Source organism: Solanum lycopersicum, chromosome 2 (genome assembly GCF_036512215.1).
Source record: "Solanum lycopersicum chromosome 2, SLM_r2.1".
In the NCBI taxonomy this organism is placed as follows: domain Eukaryota; kingdom Viridiplantae; phylum Streptophyta; class Magnoliopsida; order Solanales; family Solanaceae; genus Solanum; species Solanum lycopersicum.
The window spans coordinates 63945811-63963588 of record NC_090801.1 but is presented as its reverse complement, the minus strand read 5'-3'; the positions used below and the strand labels follow the sequence as shown (position 1 = coordinate 63963588).

The 17778-nt window shown below is 32.9% G+C and overlaps 3 protein-coding genes across 3 annotated transcripts; 1 reads left to right on the top strand and 2 right to left on the bottom strand.

Moving 5' to 3' along the window:
• The first annotated feature begins 1737 nt into the window (after positions 1–1737).
• Positions 1738–5770, top strand: CYP84A2 (cytochrome P450 84A2). Its single transcript, XM_004232410.5, has 3 exons — positions 1738–2408; positions 2521–3165; positions 4831–5770. The coding sequence occupies exons 1-3, from the start codon at positions 2103–2105 to the stop codon at positions 5452–5454; spliced, it is 1575 nt and encodes a 524-aa protein (XP_004232458.1). The 5' UTR covers positions 1738–2102; the 3' UTR covers positions 5455–5770.
• Positions 5771–8699: 2929 nt separating this feature from the next.
• Positions 8700–12455, bottom strand: LOC101249697 (protein FMP32, mitochondrial-like). The gene is made up of 7 exons (XM_004232411.5): positions 11814–12455; positions 11582–11713; positions 11396–11455; positions 9557–9633; positions 9391–9447; positions 9200–9266; positions 8700–9112 (listed from the first exon to the last, which is right to left on the bottom strand). The coding sequence occupies exons 1-7, from the start codon at positions 11949–11951 to the stop codon at positions 8993–8995; spliced, it is 651 nt and encodes a 216-aa protein (XP_004232459.1). The 5' UTR covers positions 11952–12455; the 3' UTR covers positions 8700–8992.
• A 149-nt stretch (positions 12456–12604) lies between these two features.
• LOC101249978 (uncharacterized) lies at positions 12605–17721 on the bottom strand. The gene is made up of 5 exons (XM_004232412.4): positions 17183–17721; positions 15999–16168; positions 15609–15678; positions 13053–13122; positions 12605–12959 (listed from the first exon to the last, which is right to left on the bottom strand). The coding sequence occupies exons 1-5, from the start codon at positions 17439–17441 to the stop codon at positions 12848–12850; spliced, it is 681 nt and encodes a 226-aa protein (XP_004232460.1). The 5' UTR covers positions 17442–17721; the 3' UTR covers positions 12605–12847.
• Positions 17722–17778: the final 57 nt, after the last annotated feature.

The following is a 17778-nucleotide window of genomic DNA, read 5'->3' as shown; positions in this document are numbered from 1 at the left end:
CGTTGATATTACCTTGAAATGTTAAGGTTTAGATTGGTTGGTTCGCTCACATAAGAGGGTAAGTGTGGGTGCCAGTCGTGGCCCGGATTTGGATCGTGACAGGATTTTGAAAAAAATTCGTCCTGCTAATAGATTAAAATGGTAATAAATGAAATAACATCGTCAAAAATTAAGATTGCAATGCATAATTAAGTATGATCAAATATTTAATTTTAATGGCTTTTGATAGGTATATTTTTTTAAATAAAACTTTTTTTGATCTAAATTCAAACTAATCGAGCTTCTTCAAAAGTCATTAACTTAAAACTGGTGAGGTGAAGCTTTTTTTTCCCGATGGTTCTAGCGTCACATAAGAAAACACTACTGTAGATAAATGAAATTTTACATCAAAATCTTTACTTATTTTTCTTAAAAAGTGGGCTTAAATAGTTTATCATCATTTAACTCGTGCGGAGTACGAACTCTTCATATTATATTCTTCGCTGCACAATTTATCACAACTCTCACGTGAAAAATAATAGATTATTTATAAAGCAAAGAAAATGTATTTGTATTTCGTGCTCTAGCAAAAGTAGGATGGGGTTGGTTTGGTATGGTACAACTTTATTTTATTTGATATGGATTGAAATATTTCATAATTAGTTATTTTATCATATACATGAAATAATTTATTTTACTACTATCGATCATATAAATAAAAATGAATAATTTAAGAATTAATTAATATTCCTAATTAGAAATACAAAATACAATAATCCAATACCGCATATAAAACAAGCCCTTCAGATAAAACCATATGTTAAAGATAGAATCGTCAGCTAATGATATTGTGTACACTAATTTCGATTTGTTTGTTTTAATTATTATTTGAAAAGTAAAAAATTTCTAAAGTCAGTAATACTAGGGCTTTCGAGTTGGAATTTCCAACCCGTAGGGTCCGGCCTGCTTTCCACCCGAAAGAACCGCTCACTAGCTAGCCGGACTAGTGGGGTCTCTTGTCGCGGCTAGTCTCTTTGTAGTAGTAATAGCGATAGCGATCTTTTAAATACGTAAAGTTAATTTTTTAAGAAATAAAAAAAAATTATATCAAAATTTAGATTAAACATTGATTTGTGTGCGATATTAGGAAATATGTAACAGGAGTTTTTACAACATTCGAGGTTTGCGTGAAAGATTAAAATATATATGGATATTCTCTGAAATTACAAAATGCATCACACAACTTATTTTGTCTGGTTTAAGTGTTTATATATATAAATACGAACCAGCACTTTAAATTTGTTTCGACATTTAATTAGATATTTAAGTTTGTTTTAATTAAACAACCTCTCAAGGTCTTAATTAATTCGTACCATTTATTTTTTTATATTTTAAATTCTTTTAATAAAAATTCTGACTCTATACAATATTGTCTAATTCGCCTAACTTGGTCGATTTTTTCGGTGAATTTGGCCGTTCAGCTACTTGTAGTACGAGATGCTAGTGACAAGTTCCCCTCTCATATAAAGTTGTGGACTAGCTTGGGTCAGTCTTTGACTTAAAAGATCAATATACTAATATAATATAATGGGAGTAGTTTAATATAAATCTTAATATAAGAATAATATATTGGATTATTTTAATCGCATTTAAACTATTGTTGTCCATATATGTCTGCTTTCATAATCTAGAATTTGCTCCACTATAGTATTGTATATACGTATAGATATATAATTTGATCTATATTTCTAACCAACCAGGATAAGATTATTACTCTCCAGTTTAATTTAAAAAAATATTTAAATCTTATAATCCTAAAATTAAATTATATCGCTCTTCCTCCTGTGATCTTAAATATGGTTTATACCAAACGCATCGATCAATATACAAAGTTACACTCTTAAATATAGCATATTGTTTTCGCCAAATCAACAGTATACACCAACTTGGTACCGACTGAAAGTGAAATAAATTTGTATATAAAGACCCCATCCTATCCACCAATATTAAAAGGTAGAACCAAAATTTTGAGTTCATCCCAACATCTCCTAAACTCTCCACTCAAAAAACAAACCAAACATACCAAAAAAATCAAAGAAAAAAGAGAAAGCATTGTAAACAAAATGAATGAAATGGTACTAAACAATATCAATTCAATTCTTGAAGCTTTACAAGCTAACCCTATACTAATCTTCTTCTTCATCATCCCTCTCTTCTTCTTATACCTTTTTTCGATGTCCCGCCGTAAACGTTATCCTCCAGGACCATTAGGCTGGCCTCTCATTGGTAACATGATGATAATGGACCAGTTAACTCACCGTGGTCTTGCCAAACTTGCACAAAAATATGGTGGCGTTTTTCACCTCAAAATGGGTTATGTCCACAAAATTGTTATATCTGGTCCAGAAGAAGCTCGTCAAGTACTGCAGGTACTATTGAAATATCTGACCATCTCATCTGACTGATGATCACTAGTATTAACATACTAGTATCTTATTTTTTTCAAATATTAAATTAAACAGATTATTTAATTTCTAACAGGTACAAGACAACATATATTCGAATCGTCCAAAGACCGTAGCGATAAGTTACCTAACGTACGATCGTGCGGACATGGCTTTTGCTGACTACGGACCGTTTTGGCGTCAGATGAGAAAATTATGTGTTATGAAATTATTCAGTCGTAAACGAGCTGAGTCATGGGACTCGGTTCGCGACGAAGTAGACTCGATGGTAAAGATAGTTACAACCAACACGGGCACATCAATTAACTTAGGGGAACTTGTTTTCTGTCTCACTCGTAACATTATCTATCGAGCTGCTTTTGGGACAAGTTCAGATGAAGGACAAGATGATTTTATTAAAATTTTGCAAGAATTTTCGAAGCTATTTGGTGCTTTTAACATGGCTGATTTTATTCCATGGCTAGGGTGGATTGGTAAGCAAGGCCTAAATGTTAGACTTGCTAAGGCAAGGGCATCACTTGATGGATTTATTGATACGATAATTGATGATCATATTGAAAGAAAGAAGGCTATTCATGTTATTAATGATGATGGTTATAGAGAAAGTGATATGGTGGATGAGCTTTTAGCTTTTTACAGTGAAGAAACAAAAGTAAATGAGTCTGAAGATTTGCAGAATGCTATAAGGCTTACTAGGGATAATATCAAAGCTATAATCATGGTAAGTTTGATTAAACAAATATCCTTACATTCTTTTTATTTTTACCCTTTTCTTTCTGTGTGTGTGGTTGATACATGTTCCAATTAATGTGTTATAATTTAAAAATATAATACATAAAAATGATTCTTAATTTGACATCAGTTGATAACTACATCGCACCCAACGTGTACTATGTCATGTAGAATATTTATGTCTACTTATTCAATTCTATACAAGTCTAAATATTTACTTGTACACATTCATAATGGAAGGGCACAATTGTTCAATAAAGTCAAATTAATAGTCATGTTTTATATTATGCCTAATTTAAATTATTTAAAAAGAAAAACTAAACTTGTACTTGTGGCATTTCTTGTTAAAAAGAAACATGTCATGTGACAACAATTTTTTTTTTAAACCTGTGGCATCAATATATCATAATATTTGTGGTTTTATTTTTAGAGTTTGAATTGATAAGGGATATAAGAAATATATTTTTTAATAAAAAAATGAGTAGTTTAAAATATGTCATAGTATTTTTGTGATAATAACTTTTTTGAAACTTAATTTAAACATAAATTAAGTTGATATTGCCCAAAACAAGAAACTTTAAATTTTAATCAGATATATCACTGAACACGGCTGTCTCTGGCAGCTCACGTATAACTCTCAAGACTACCAGAAGCTTAGGCAACACATATTTTTCGTGAAAATATGTCCAATGTATAGTTTTAGTACTTTACTTATAATTTGAAATTTCCTTTGTTAAATGAAAATTTTGATAATTATTTAGTAAAGTTTCTCAATCTTTACAAAGTTAATATTAAGAGAGAAAGGAAGAATATTGTTGAAAATTGATAACCGGCCTAGTATATTAAAATTTGGTGTCACCCCATATTTTTATAGTTAAAAATTTGATGAAACTTATTACTACTACAATTCATTAGGAAAAAATCTCACTTTAATTTCCATTTTTTCATACAACTTGATTCTAGTGGAATGTCATATAATAGAAACATTAATTTCCTTTAAATTATTAGCTTCAACGTCGCATCAAATATAATAAACACCAAATATGATTACAACTATGTCTTGTCATATATAATATAATTGTTCATGTCCTAGCTATGGTCTACTAAATAGTTTTCTAGAATTAAATAGTACAAAGAAATTCGCGTACTGTACAACTACTAGATCTTATAATTAGATTTTTATTAATTTATAAGTCTCTCTACTCATGACATATATCATGACTCATGAGACTAATAAGATTAATAATCTTGATTTTAGCTTCAATGGTATTTTGTCAAGTGGCAGAGATGGAAGATTAATTAGGTAACAAAAAGTTTTCAAGTACAATTGCCTAATTTCTTTTAATGTGAAAAAGTTACTCCAGGAAGAATTTACTAATGATTAAAAAAAATCATTATATTTAACATGTAAAAACCATTGGGGGTCCCTTACTCAAATTACTCTATAATTAACATTTCAAACTGGCCAATAAATACCTATGTAGAAAATTTGGCACCATTCATTATCCCTTTGAAAAATCATTTTTTGTGAAAACGATGTAAAAGTTATAGTTTATCTTACTTCTACCTAATCCCCTCACCTAACTACATATACCTATTTAACTTTAATAAACCTAAAATATTAAAAAGTAAAATAATATTGATAAAATCGCAGGATGTAATGTTTGGTGGGACCGAGACGGTGGCATCTGCGATAGAGTGGGCCATGGCTGAGCTTATGAAAAGTCCAGAGGATCTTAAAAAGGTACAACAAGAATTAGCTAACGTAGTTGGACTCAATAGGAAAGTTGATGAATCCGATTTTGAAAACTTGACCTACTTAAAATGTTGTTTAAAAGAAACTCTCCGACTTCACCCTCCAATCCCTCTCCTCCTCCACGAAACCGCGGAGGAATCGACAGTCTCGGGCTACTTTATTCCAGCAAACTCACATGTTATCATAAATTCGTTTGCAATTGGACGTGACAAAAACTCATGGGAAGATCCTGATAGTTTCAAGCCAAGTAGGTTCCTTAAAGAAGGTGTGGCAGATTTTAAAGGTGGTAATTTTGAATTTTTACCATTTGGGTCGGGTCGAAGGTCTTGCCCCGGTATGCAACTTGGGCTTTATGCATTAGAAATGGCTGTGGCCCATTTACTTCATTGTTTTACTTGGGAGTTACCTGATGGAATGAAACCAAGTGAACTAAAAATGGATGATATATTTGGGCTTACTGCTCCATTGGCTAATCGACTAGTGGCTGTGCCTACTCCACGTTTATTATGTAAACTTTATTGAAGACCAAAGGGGGTATTTTGTACGTGTATACGAATAGTTTATACACAAAATATTGGTTTGTTTGGACATTTTTATCTTTATTTTGTTTTGTCTATGCATATATATACATAATGGATTGGAGAGGGACAAAAGAAAAAGGACGAAAATAATTGCTTGAAAGGGGAAAGAGAGAGGAATTGATTGTATGGCATGCATTTTGTTATTTAATATTCATCTGGCTTGCATTGCTAGTTGTAAATTAAATGTCCCCTCCTATGGTTTGTTTCTTCTTTGAAAACATAAATTTTAAAATCAAATAAAGATTTTATCTTTGTTACCTTATTGTATTATATATATATATAATGGTTCATTTTGATTGGATTAGTAAGGGGATTTCATGTACATAGTTGGACGAATTTACTATATAGATATAATTTTTTTGATCGGTATACATAAATTATACATTGAATAAATAATTAGACATTATTAAAAATCTGTTAATATAAAAGAGAGTACAAATTAATTGAGTCTCCCCTTAAATAAGACTCTTCAAATCCTAAAAACTCAATTACGGAGGTTATTGTGTTATTTTATGAAGGAAACAAAACATTATTTTTAAAAGTAAAACACAGTTATGAAAATAATATAGGAAATTTAGGATAAATTTCAACAATGTTATTATTTTCTTTCAATCTAAACTATATGTACATATTTTTGAAACTCAACTTATTAAAATTCATTTCAGAAAATCTCACATTAGAAAACAAATTTTATTAAAGATGACTTCATTTTTAAGACGTGAGCCCAATAATATATTTTTAAACGCATTAATGTGGGGAAAAATGGCAAGCATACCTGTACTCTTTAATTTATTTACTGGATACATAGGTTATTTTGCCTTTCATATTCGCTTTTACTCGTTTAGTATAGAAAATTAAAAAAATATTTTATTGTTTATTTTTTAATTAATTTTATTATACTAATTATAGTCCTCTTTCAACGCATTCTTCAAAGCATTTAATTTATCATTAACATAAGGGTGAAGTACGTCCTAAAAATAAACTAAAGGAATAATAATAAAATAAATTACTCAATTTTTTATCATAACCTAAGGGTGAAGGATGTTCTAAAAATAATCTAAAGGAATAATAACAAAATAAATTAAACAAATAAAAATAAACGAAGAAATCGAATAATAGTGGGTAGGTTTGAGTAGGTCCAAAGCGTGGTTGGGACCGTTGAGAAAGTTTGAATTACAATGCTGGAAAGTGAGGAAACTGGAGGTTCTGAATTAAATAGGAGGACACGGCATAGTAAATTAGGATAAGGATAAGGAAAATAGAGAATCAAACTCATCTACGAAAATGAAAAAGATATCTATTAAAGTCGACTTCATAAAAGTAAGAAAAGAAGAAAGTTTAGCGAAGATAGAGATGAATAAAGATAAATTTTACCCAATTGTTATTAAGATCAATTCCCACGGAAAAGTTTAAATAATTAATTAATTGAGCTAATGATTAGATTTGTCACAATACTAGTTTTTCTTCTTCTTGAATTTAAGGAATGAAAGAGAAAATAGAAAATCACACCTCTCACGTTAAAGTTCAAATAGTTAATTAATTAAGCTATTAATTATTAATTTTTTCACGACAGTAGTCATTTTTTTTCTTTTTTAAATTAAAATCGGCGAAAGAAAAATAAAGAATCGATTCTTCTATAAAAGTTCAAATAATAATTAATTATGCTAGTAATTAGATTTTTCACGGCACTAAGTGGATGCACGGTTCCAAATTAAAGTAAAACCAATTTTTCAACTCCCCAAAAATGTTGTTATTGTAGAAAGTTGACAACTAATTGGAAGACGAAAGCAACCTTAATTGAGTTTGAATATGTTCATAGGGAGTTTAATTACATTGGATAATCTTGAAAACTTTAATTTAGGGACATTAAAGGACAAAACTTCTCTTGTGACATATAAGAATAGTCAATTCAAAATATTGCTATTTATGCATTTTCAATTAATGAGGTTGAAAAAACTTGGTTGAGTATTTGCTTACATTAATAACTAAGACACACACATTTAGTATACATAATCTAAGTGAACACTGTATGTCTTTAGCTTTAGTTATTTGTATTAGTGGCTAAAATTAAAATGAAGAGCCAAGCACAAGTCTCACCATCCTAAATATTTGTTTCGTTTGATAGATGTTTTAACTGATGGTGTGAAAATATTTGCTTAATTAATCAGATACTTTCTTAGGTAATTACAATTAAATCCTTTCTAATTCATGAATTGGCCATCAACATTACTCGAGTCCAACGATATAGGTAAACAACTGTGAAATATACAAACGACCAAGACATAACAAGCCGCAATCAATTAGTCAATATCGATTGTGATGCGATGATTAAAATTCACCAATTTTTAGTAACAAATTTTGAGTTTAAGTCCTATCAGATAGAGTAAATAGATAGTTGAACGAATATGATGACTTATAATCTAAATGACCTTAAATTTGTTAGATATCGTTTTCAAATTAAAGAATCGTCGATAATTTAAATGTAAGTTCCAATTATTCATGCATGACACTATCAAATCTTCCAACAACTTGCAAGTAAAGGAGTGTTAATGCATGACTGGAATGGGACACAAACCCCAGCGAAGTGTTAATGTTATGCGTTTTTTTAACCCTAGCTTTCACCCTTTTTGCTCTTTCGACGACGCAAAGTCAAAGATATTTAACTCACTCTCGTCCTATAATTATGCAACTCAAACAATGTAAAGCTTAGGAATAATGTTGAAAAATAATAGGATTCAGATACATTGATCTTCTGATAGTGTAGAAAAATTTGTTGATTTTTAATGTTCATTTGAAAAAATTGTCTCCTGCCTCTTAGGAATAGTATCGAAAAATAATAAAATTCAGATGAATTAATCTTGTGATGGTATAGAAAAAATTGTTGATACCTAATATTCAATAAAGTAGTTGTCTCATGCCTCATAATTTTACTGTCATCAAATCTATGATTGGTTTGATTTTAAAAAAAATTTAAAAACCAACTAAATTGATTTGATTTTGATTTTATATCAAAAATCTAAGTTCAAATCGAACAATGAACCCCTGACTCGCTAGTGTAACTTGCATAGCATTTATGTTGATAAGAGATTTTAAAATGGGTACACAACTGATGACAACAGATCAGTTGATACAACATTCGACCAAAATTTGAAGGCATTAATAGGCCAACTGAGAAATTGTTGCTGCTACAGGAAAGGGAATCTTTAGCTTCACTAATTTCACATGGATCATTTCCCTAAAACAAAGTCATACTTTCTGAAATCTACAATTAGCTTGAAGCATATCAAGCGTTATGCAACAAACATAGATACACACACAACACCACAACTCAAAAGTTAATAAAAATTGAGTTAAATAGTATGCTACAGTTATGATGTCTGCTAATGCAATGGAGATTTAGATGTCATACAACTCTGTTTTATCCATTGAGCATCAAAGTTGTTAAACAACTATATTCTTTATCATAATTAGCATTTTACTTACTTCAAAAGTCGGACTACGGCCAAACCAACAGCTGATATAGACACAAGGGTACCTATGCAATATTTTATAACATCATATTTTGCAGCTTCCAATTGAGCCCGTAGTGTATGAATTTCCTGGGATTACATAATTACATACAACAGCAGAAAGTATTAGAACAATTTACCAGCTATCAAATGCATATCTATAGTTATTACACTCACTCGGTCAAGTGTATTAGTGAGATTAGCAGTTTCTTGATTCTGATTTGCTAGCTCATCCCGGATTCTCCTGCACAGAGAGCACAACAGTTGAGACTAGTCGTAAACAGCTAAATAGCAGTACATCTGCAAATCATACTACTAATGGTTATGCAATGACTGGCCAAAACAAAATAGTAACGGTAACTCCTTACCCCCTTTCAAGATTGAGATCCAACCTATGGCCAGCAGAGACTTTGTCAATTTCATACCTGCAATAACCCAAAACAGAGACGAGAAAAAATTACAAATTTCAAAACAAGCACACCGTAATATGAAAATGGTAGTGTGGTACTAAGAATATAGTTTGTGAAGGCCAACCTCAATTCACGGCGCATCTTTTCTATATCACTTTTGAGTTTTTCAATTTCATGTTGCAGTAGAGAAAAGTGGTTCTCCTGGATCAACGAATGAGTGAAGCATCAACGAATGAAAGAAGCATGAACCATTTTATAAGTTGACACCCATGAATCATGATGAAAGGAAAAATTAGTCCAATGTAATATGCAAATAGAATTAAGAGGCTTACTAATTTGTACTAAGCTTGTTCTAGTATAACACCTTTGTCAGACATTAGAGAATTAATCCACTGGCTGAATGTTCTTATCTATTAAACAAAAGTATCAAACTTATAATGCAGAAAACGTGAATACATAAAAGGTGAATTTCAAGTAAAATTATGGCCTTCGCAAATATGATAGAAGATTTGGACTTTGAAAAGGGAAACTGTAATGACCCTTCTTGTCATTTTTAGTGTTTTATCTTCTGTGCATCGTTTAGAGAGTTCCTATAGCGATTCCAAGTCATTTATGACTTGCTGGGACTGACAGATCGGTCACCTGGTCATTCGTTTGGTAATTGTGTGAGCTTTAGTATTTTTGGAGCTTATGAACCTTGAACGATCATTTTCGATCAAAAGTTTAAGAAGATGACATCAGAATCCAATTCTGACGATTCCATCAGTTCCGGAAGGGTCATTTTAGGCTAGTAGCATTGTCGACATGACTCCCAAAGTTTTCAGTGTGAGTTGGTGTGATTAGGCGTTTTAATTTAAGTTAAAGGCTAAGTTTGACTTTAGTCAACATTCTGAGTAAACGCGCTCGGATGAGAATTCCGTCAGCGCGGATAGCTCTGGAATGTCGAGTTTGGTCTAGTTTGACCCTTCTTTCGGGTTTTGAGGTTTTTGATATTTTTCCGAACCCTTTTGGGTTTTTGACTTAAAATGTGCATTATTGTGTTACTTAGCCTTCCGTTCTTGACCTCTAGTTTTGTGATTTCATCTTTTCATACTGCTTTACTTTTCTAGTTCAGTCGGCCTATGATGCCTACTGGGTACCTGTTATTTGGTACTCATGCTACGCTCTGTATCTATTTCCGTGATGCAGGTCCGAGCACCAGTAGTCAGCGTTGATCGAGTTTGGAGCATTTCTGGTCTGGAGACAGGGGTGAGCACACGGCTTTTTGTACTATTTCAGTCTCCATCTGTTTATATAAAGACTTTGTCTTTACTTTTCGAGACAGTCTAGTTTCGGTGGTCCACTGTTGGGACTTGTACTCGTTTTGTTGGTAGCTCTGTATTAGTGACTTCCAGACTCTGGGAGGGATCCTTAATTGTATTTATGTTTTGGTTTGCTTATGTTGTTATAGTAATTTTGCTTAGTCTTGTTTAGTTTCTACCCTCACACCCATTACGTGTTGTTCTGGGTTACGGTTTGGCTTACCTACTGGTGGGTTATAGTAGGTGCCTTCATGGCTCGAGAAATTGGGTCGTGACAGAAACAATCAAAAGAGAATGGCAAAAGGTTGATCATTGGTGATACCTAGAAAAAGGAAGGTCTTTTTACTATATCAGCCTGGTCATTGAAGAGTTATCATAAGATCACTCCCTTTCAGGGAGAGAATTTTTCCTTCAATAAAGGCATTAATATTTCCCAAAGGCCATATATATGATGGATGACCAACTCATTCAGCATAACACCACTCCAAAACCCACTCTTTACCAAAATATATAATGCCAAAGGAGAAAAGTTTCTACCAACAGTATCTCTTTATTAAAAAAGGCAAGTAAAATTTGTCAAGACAAACCAATGAAAAAGTAAATTAGCGATACTCAGTGCATCAAAATGTGAATCCACAAATTTCACAGTGAAGAATTCATACCTGAGAGCTTTGAACTTCGGACTTAAATTTGGACAACTTGGATTCTTGAATCATCTCAAGCTATAGAAAAAACTAATGTCATATTAGTATAAAGTTTAAGCTAAATTATTACAAGGACCAAAATAATTAATTCAATTATACATGTACACAGACACAGTTGCATGTATAACATTAAAAATTACTTACTCTCTGCAAATCAGCTTTAGAAACAAATGTCTGAGCTACATTTTCCAAGCTATCGCTCAAAACTTCAGTAATAGCAGCCGTTATAGCCTCCGCTTGCTTCGTAGGCACCCCTTTCGCTTCCAATTTTCTCACCTAAAAAACACAAACAAACACTAATTCATTCTAAGGGTAATTAAATCAAACATTTCTTCATTTCAATTTCGCAATCGTAGAAGCTAAGTTAAGAAATTACTAGAGCTAGAGTGTCGACTAGGAACAACAGCTTGCCGTCGAAAGCACGGTTCGAAATGAGTCGGCGGTGGAATCGGTGGCTTCCGGCAAAAGCTCCCAGTTGAGGTCCGAAATATCCGACCCGTTTACATGCCGCCATTCGAATTTAATCAAAACAATCGGCTTCTGTATTCCGATCGTTGAAGAAGATTAAATGAAAAAGTATTCTTATCAGGGAACTTGTGAAATACTACAGCATTTTTCTTCAAACCTTTGCTTCCACCTTCCAATTTCAGCAAGGTAATAAACCGCAGCAATTTTACCGCGTTTTATTTGTAAACTTACCCATTGTTAAAAAAATAAAAAATTCTTCGTAAATATATTTTTCTAAAAATAAATTAGGATATATACCATGTGAGAAAACAATTAAAAAATATATATTTTTTTTTATAAATGTCTTTAGAATTTAATTGAAGAACGAATTTTTTTTTCATAAAAAGTATTCATTGAAGAATGATAATTAATCCTATAGTGTTGTAATGAAGTAAAAACGATCTAAAACAACTTACCAATTGAAATTTGTGTGAAATATGCACCTTAGAGAAAAACGTATTTAGATTTTTTGGAAAAAAAACTTTAAAGTTTAGTCAACTATTGTCCTATTTTATTTTTTTTCTTCTCATTGAGAGATTGACTTTCCAATAGCACTAACAACCTCCAATCCAAAACTATAAAATATGTAGATATCCTAAGCTTTACAAACATCTGGACAGATGACAATTCCAGCTCATCCACATTATTTGCTTACCAATATTAATGAATTCCTTTGCATTTCCTCAACCAACAGGATAACCAAGTTTATACAAACGATTACAGAACTCACCCCTGGTCAGAGCTAATTATGCTTCTAAACTACAAATGGCAATGTTGAAAGACACATTACAAGGTTTCCTTTTAACCTATTCCAAGACGAATGAAGCAAAAGTATGATATTATTTGTTGGAGCAACATTCAGCTCAATGCTCATTTCATTTCTCTATTTAACGATTAGGGATCCTATTTTGGGCGTCCATAAAAGATGTCATCAACACTTTCTTTTATTCGACTCCCTACTTTCCGCAAGTTCTTGGCGACCCCCATCGCAACCAAGTTAGCATTCCTGGAGAACCTGTATTTTCAACATCGCCCTTGTTATTAAACAATTCTATACAGTGCATCACGTGAAACAGATATCATATATCAAATTCAAAACACTGCTTGCCTGGTAAGGAACTCATCACCAGCTGAGTTAGTTGGTTTGTTTGATCGGGGCTGTGGAGGTTTATTTCCACCTTTTTTTCAATGACAATATAAAGGAAACAGAAGAATCAAATTAGGTTGCTAACGATCAAACCAATATATAATGAGCGTAACATTCCAAATAAGTGCAAGAAATAATGAACATTTACATACAAGATCCCTGAATTACATTGCATATCAGATTATTATCAATTAATAAACAAAATGGCAAATGCAGGGTTTTCATCTGCTAAAGATCTAACACATTATACCAATACAATGAAATGCATGGAAGAGCAACAACAATTATCCATGAATTAGAACACAAAGAAGCCAGATAAGATGTGTTGGAATCAAAACAAGGAATAAGATTATCTAACATCCTACAATACTTTCCCTTTTTCTTTAAATAACCCTGGTACCCGAGCAGCTTATGCACACAGAACTAAATGGAACACAGTCAATAGGTTTGTAAAGCAAGAATAAAATAGAAAAGTTCCAAAAGAAGAACCAGGCACTTGTATATTCTGTTTCAGCTACATCTAGATTCAAACTTAACCATCATGAGTGCATTTCCTACCAACAATATCAATTATCTATGACGGAATACCAAAATGTCCTTGTTTGGAAGTTTTTCCAAAATGAATAGTCATAACACTAAGCAATTCTCTCTGTTCTTATTCCCACTACTAACAAAGACTAATAGAAGATAAATAAAGCCGCAGGTAGGATTTTAATTGAAAAATGACATTAGGTATTCTTAGAAGGGGAACAAATGTCTGTAAATTTATTAATTATGCCTGTATGTCCTTCAAAGACAAGTCCAGGATTAGTAGATAAGGAGATCATTTATCTCCATCAGTGTTCTTTTTTGTAAAGGAATTTTTTTAAGCAAGTTAATGTAATGGAGGGCATCTGACGAGGTTCATAAAAGGGGTACCAGAGGTGAGGAGATACCTTTTTTAATGAAAAGAGTGAGGAGATATCAATATTGCATCTTCTCTTTGAGGGGTGTAATAGTTGAGCCCCCTACCTAAGAATTTTGATCTTCCTCCTGATGTTAAAGATCAAATAGGGCAAACTTTGAAAGTCAGATATCTCAAGATCTATAGGGATCTTGTGGCTTGATCTATAGGCAATGGTCGCAGACGTTCGTAAAAGGAAGTCAGAAATCTCAAGATATATAGGGTTCTCGTGGCTTGATCTATAGGCAATGGTTGCAGACGTTCTTGCAGTGGAGGTAGGACGATATATATGGGATGATCTTTTAGAAGGCTAATACAAGATTTCACTACATGAAGTGGAAACTTTCCTACATAGCTTTGTAGCTACTCACATTTTAAAGGTCAATAAGATCTTATGAAAAGAATCATCTTCAAATTTCTCTCTGTTAAGTCATACTGTAGCCACTTAATTGCTGGAGGTAGCCCAAGGCCCTATTTGGATTCATGATGAGGAACAACAAAACCCCAAGAGTGTGATTTTCTTTACATGATGTGCAATGCGAAGAGCAATATCAACAACAGAAAATAAAATAAGGAGAGGATGCATTGTCAAAGTGATGTCATATGTGTAGAAGGCACGAAGAAGATGTGGATCACAACCTACAAATAGTACCATTGCCTGTTCCCTATTTTCAACATACAACAGCTGCTCCTAGAATAATGGTTGAAACAATGACAAGCAGGAGGCTGAAAAAGCTAGGCACCAAGAGGAAAAAAGAATTTAAGGACCCCAACATCTTTAATGGAGAGTGATGAACATAAGAACTTTCTGAAGCAGCCGAGAATTCAATCCTAGTAATCAGAAACATTATCTTATAAACACTCTTATTTCTTTACATAAAGAGGAAATACCATATTGCATCGACAGTTGGGTGGACTCTAGGGAGGCATACTTTTTAAACACCGCATCTAGAACCGTCTTAGTATGATTTACTTGAACTATGAAGAACAGAGACCAGCACTGCAAAACTAGTGCAATAATTCCGCATCAGCTCTGCATTGGTAGTTTTTGTCTCTGTACTGAGGCTTTAAGCTCTATCATGCAGAACCTCAAAAGGTCAAACCAACCACTCTATTCTGGATGCAAAGCTTTAAATTCAATAACCTTGATCTTTTGGGATGCCCATTATTTTATTTATAATGCGGATCCCACACTTAAGACGGTGATTGGACTTTAAACTGACATGAACAAGCAAGTTCTTCATCAACAAATAAAAGTAATTTTGATTTTTCAATGAGGATTTTTTGATAAAGGATATTTCTGGATATTTTTTTACTTTAACAAAGAACAGGAAATGCAGTAGGTTAAAATGTGAATAAACTTTCAAGAGGCATGTAATTAATTAATAAAACATGTTACTGGAAATTTAAATATCAGGAAATTGGAACTAGAACACATTCCTATGTAACAAAATGTCTGAACCAAAACTAGACATCCATATGAAGAAGGAACACCCTAAACACACAGGCAATAGCATATAAGCATCACATTAAATATATTTTTAGGCGTGGAGAAAATGAGAGGAGGTAGTCACCTTCTCTGTTATGAGCAGGAGTATGGCCAGGAGTTGCATCAGCTGAAGTGGGTCTTTTATCCACCAAAACCTATGGCACGCTTTCTATGTTAGTTTAGCAAAATAAAATTGGGATTACCAGAAATGATGACACAGAAAACAAAAAGTTATTCTGGGCCAAGTATCTTCCTGTCTATTCTGTCAAAGGTCAAATCGCACGTAAACACAATACTGGTCAGAAGAGGAAAGTAAAAGACAACTATGGACATACTCGCGGTATCTTAAATCACTAAAAGCATGGCATCTCAAGCAGAAATAAATTGTTTACTTCTCCATACTTATCCTAGAACACATCATAACACGAAACAAGGCATGAAGCGAACTAGAAAATAGAAAGAGGAGAATGCTAACCTCAAGGCCAACACAGACAGGCAATTCTGTTTGTGCCTTTTGAGCTTCAGTTGATCGAGATTTCTGATCCAAGTAAACAGAATAACCGACACAAGCATATCTAAAATCGGTAAAGCTCCGACCCTCTTTAGAAGCTTCCTTCTCGGATTCCCCAACAATATATCGAGGTACTTTAACAAACATCAAAACCAGTCTCAGCACACATCCACTACAGGTCTAATTTTTAATTATGCGAAAAATGGAAACATTAAAGCAGAACATTCAATGCATAATAAGATACAGTGGCAGAGGCTATGTACCCAACAACTGAGCACATTAAGTCAAGAAATTCTAACTTCCTGTTTCCCACAGAAATATTTATAAGAAGGATAGCTCATATGACATGGAATAACTAGAACAGACCTAATTCAACATTCAATTATAATAAGATACAGTAGCAGAGGCTATGTACCCAACAACTGAGCACGTTAAGTCAAGAATTCTAACTTCCTGTTTCTCACAGAGCCATTTATAAGAAGGATAGCTCATATGACATGGAATAACTAGACCAGACCTAATTCACCTGCCCAAAATGCTAAATATTTAGTCATTCAGAGTATTACAGCATAAGTTACATGTATTACTACCAATATTGTTGAGCTTGGTATTTGGTCTCCTTATTGGAATTTTAGACAATCATCACCTCTAAGTTAGCTTTTGGCATTGAGTTAGCTTTTGGGGTTGAGTTAGACTCGGGATTGATTTCTTATCAAATATAGAGAGAGTTTATGAAATAACAAACATAGCATGAAACCCACAGTTAGACCAAATTGGATTAAAAATAACTATTGGTACTAATTACACCTCAATTCTAAACTAGATGGTGGAATGTACGAATCCTCAACATTCATTCTGCTCCAATACTCATAATTTGCCAATTAAGACCAATCAGGGATTCTCAAGAACTAGAATCTCTACATTTTCTACTGAGCAACTAACTATTAGCTACTGAAAGTTCACCAGTACCCTGAAAAATGTTTTCATATTAAGCTGCAAATTCAACGAATCCTAATTACTTTTATGAAATTTGTGTTCCGAAGAAAAACAGAAAAAGAAATCAGTTGAAGCAATTAAATTAGCAAAAGAGAAGCACGATAAGAAAGTAACGATACACAAGAAAATCAAGAAAAAGTTAGAAGGCGAACCTTGAGGAAGGGAACTACTAAGGCCGATACAGAGAGGATTGCGAGAATTGGATTTGAAAGTAGACGAGTAATATAGACATCCTTTGCATGATTTTCCTTGATTCTTGGATGACAACGACGAAGATGCCGGAGATGAAGATACGCCTTCACCGGAGCCTGTTCCTCCGGCTCCGGTCTCGTTGATTGGATTTACTCTTTTGCAGTTGCCGTCGACGCGGCAACTGCTGCCTTTTTCGATCGTACCATTCTCCTCCCGCATCTGTTTATTCCTCGCCTTGGCTCTCCACAGCAAAATAACTGGATTCAGATTTTATTTTTTTTCTTTCCTTCAACTCTCAAGCGCGTTTTACTTTTTATTGTTACTCGACCTAGGCTTTTAAGGGATTCGAACCCGGATATATACAATTATATAGTATTTGATAGAATAAATTGGCAAGTAATTTTAAATTATCAATATGATTTTTAATTTTATGACCTCACTGAAAATCCAAAAGGCGAAAATTAGGCCTAGTAAAATGAAATGAAATATTTGAAGAAGTAAGAAGAAAGTCATTTTCACTTTCTCAATATATTAAAAAAGAGTAGAATAATCTAAA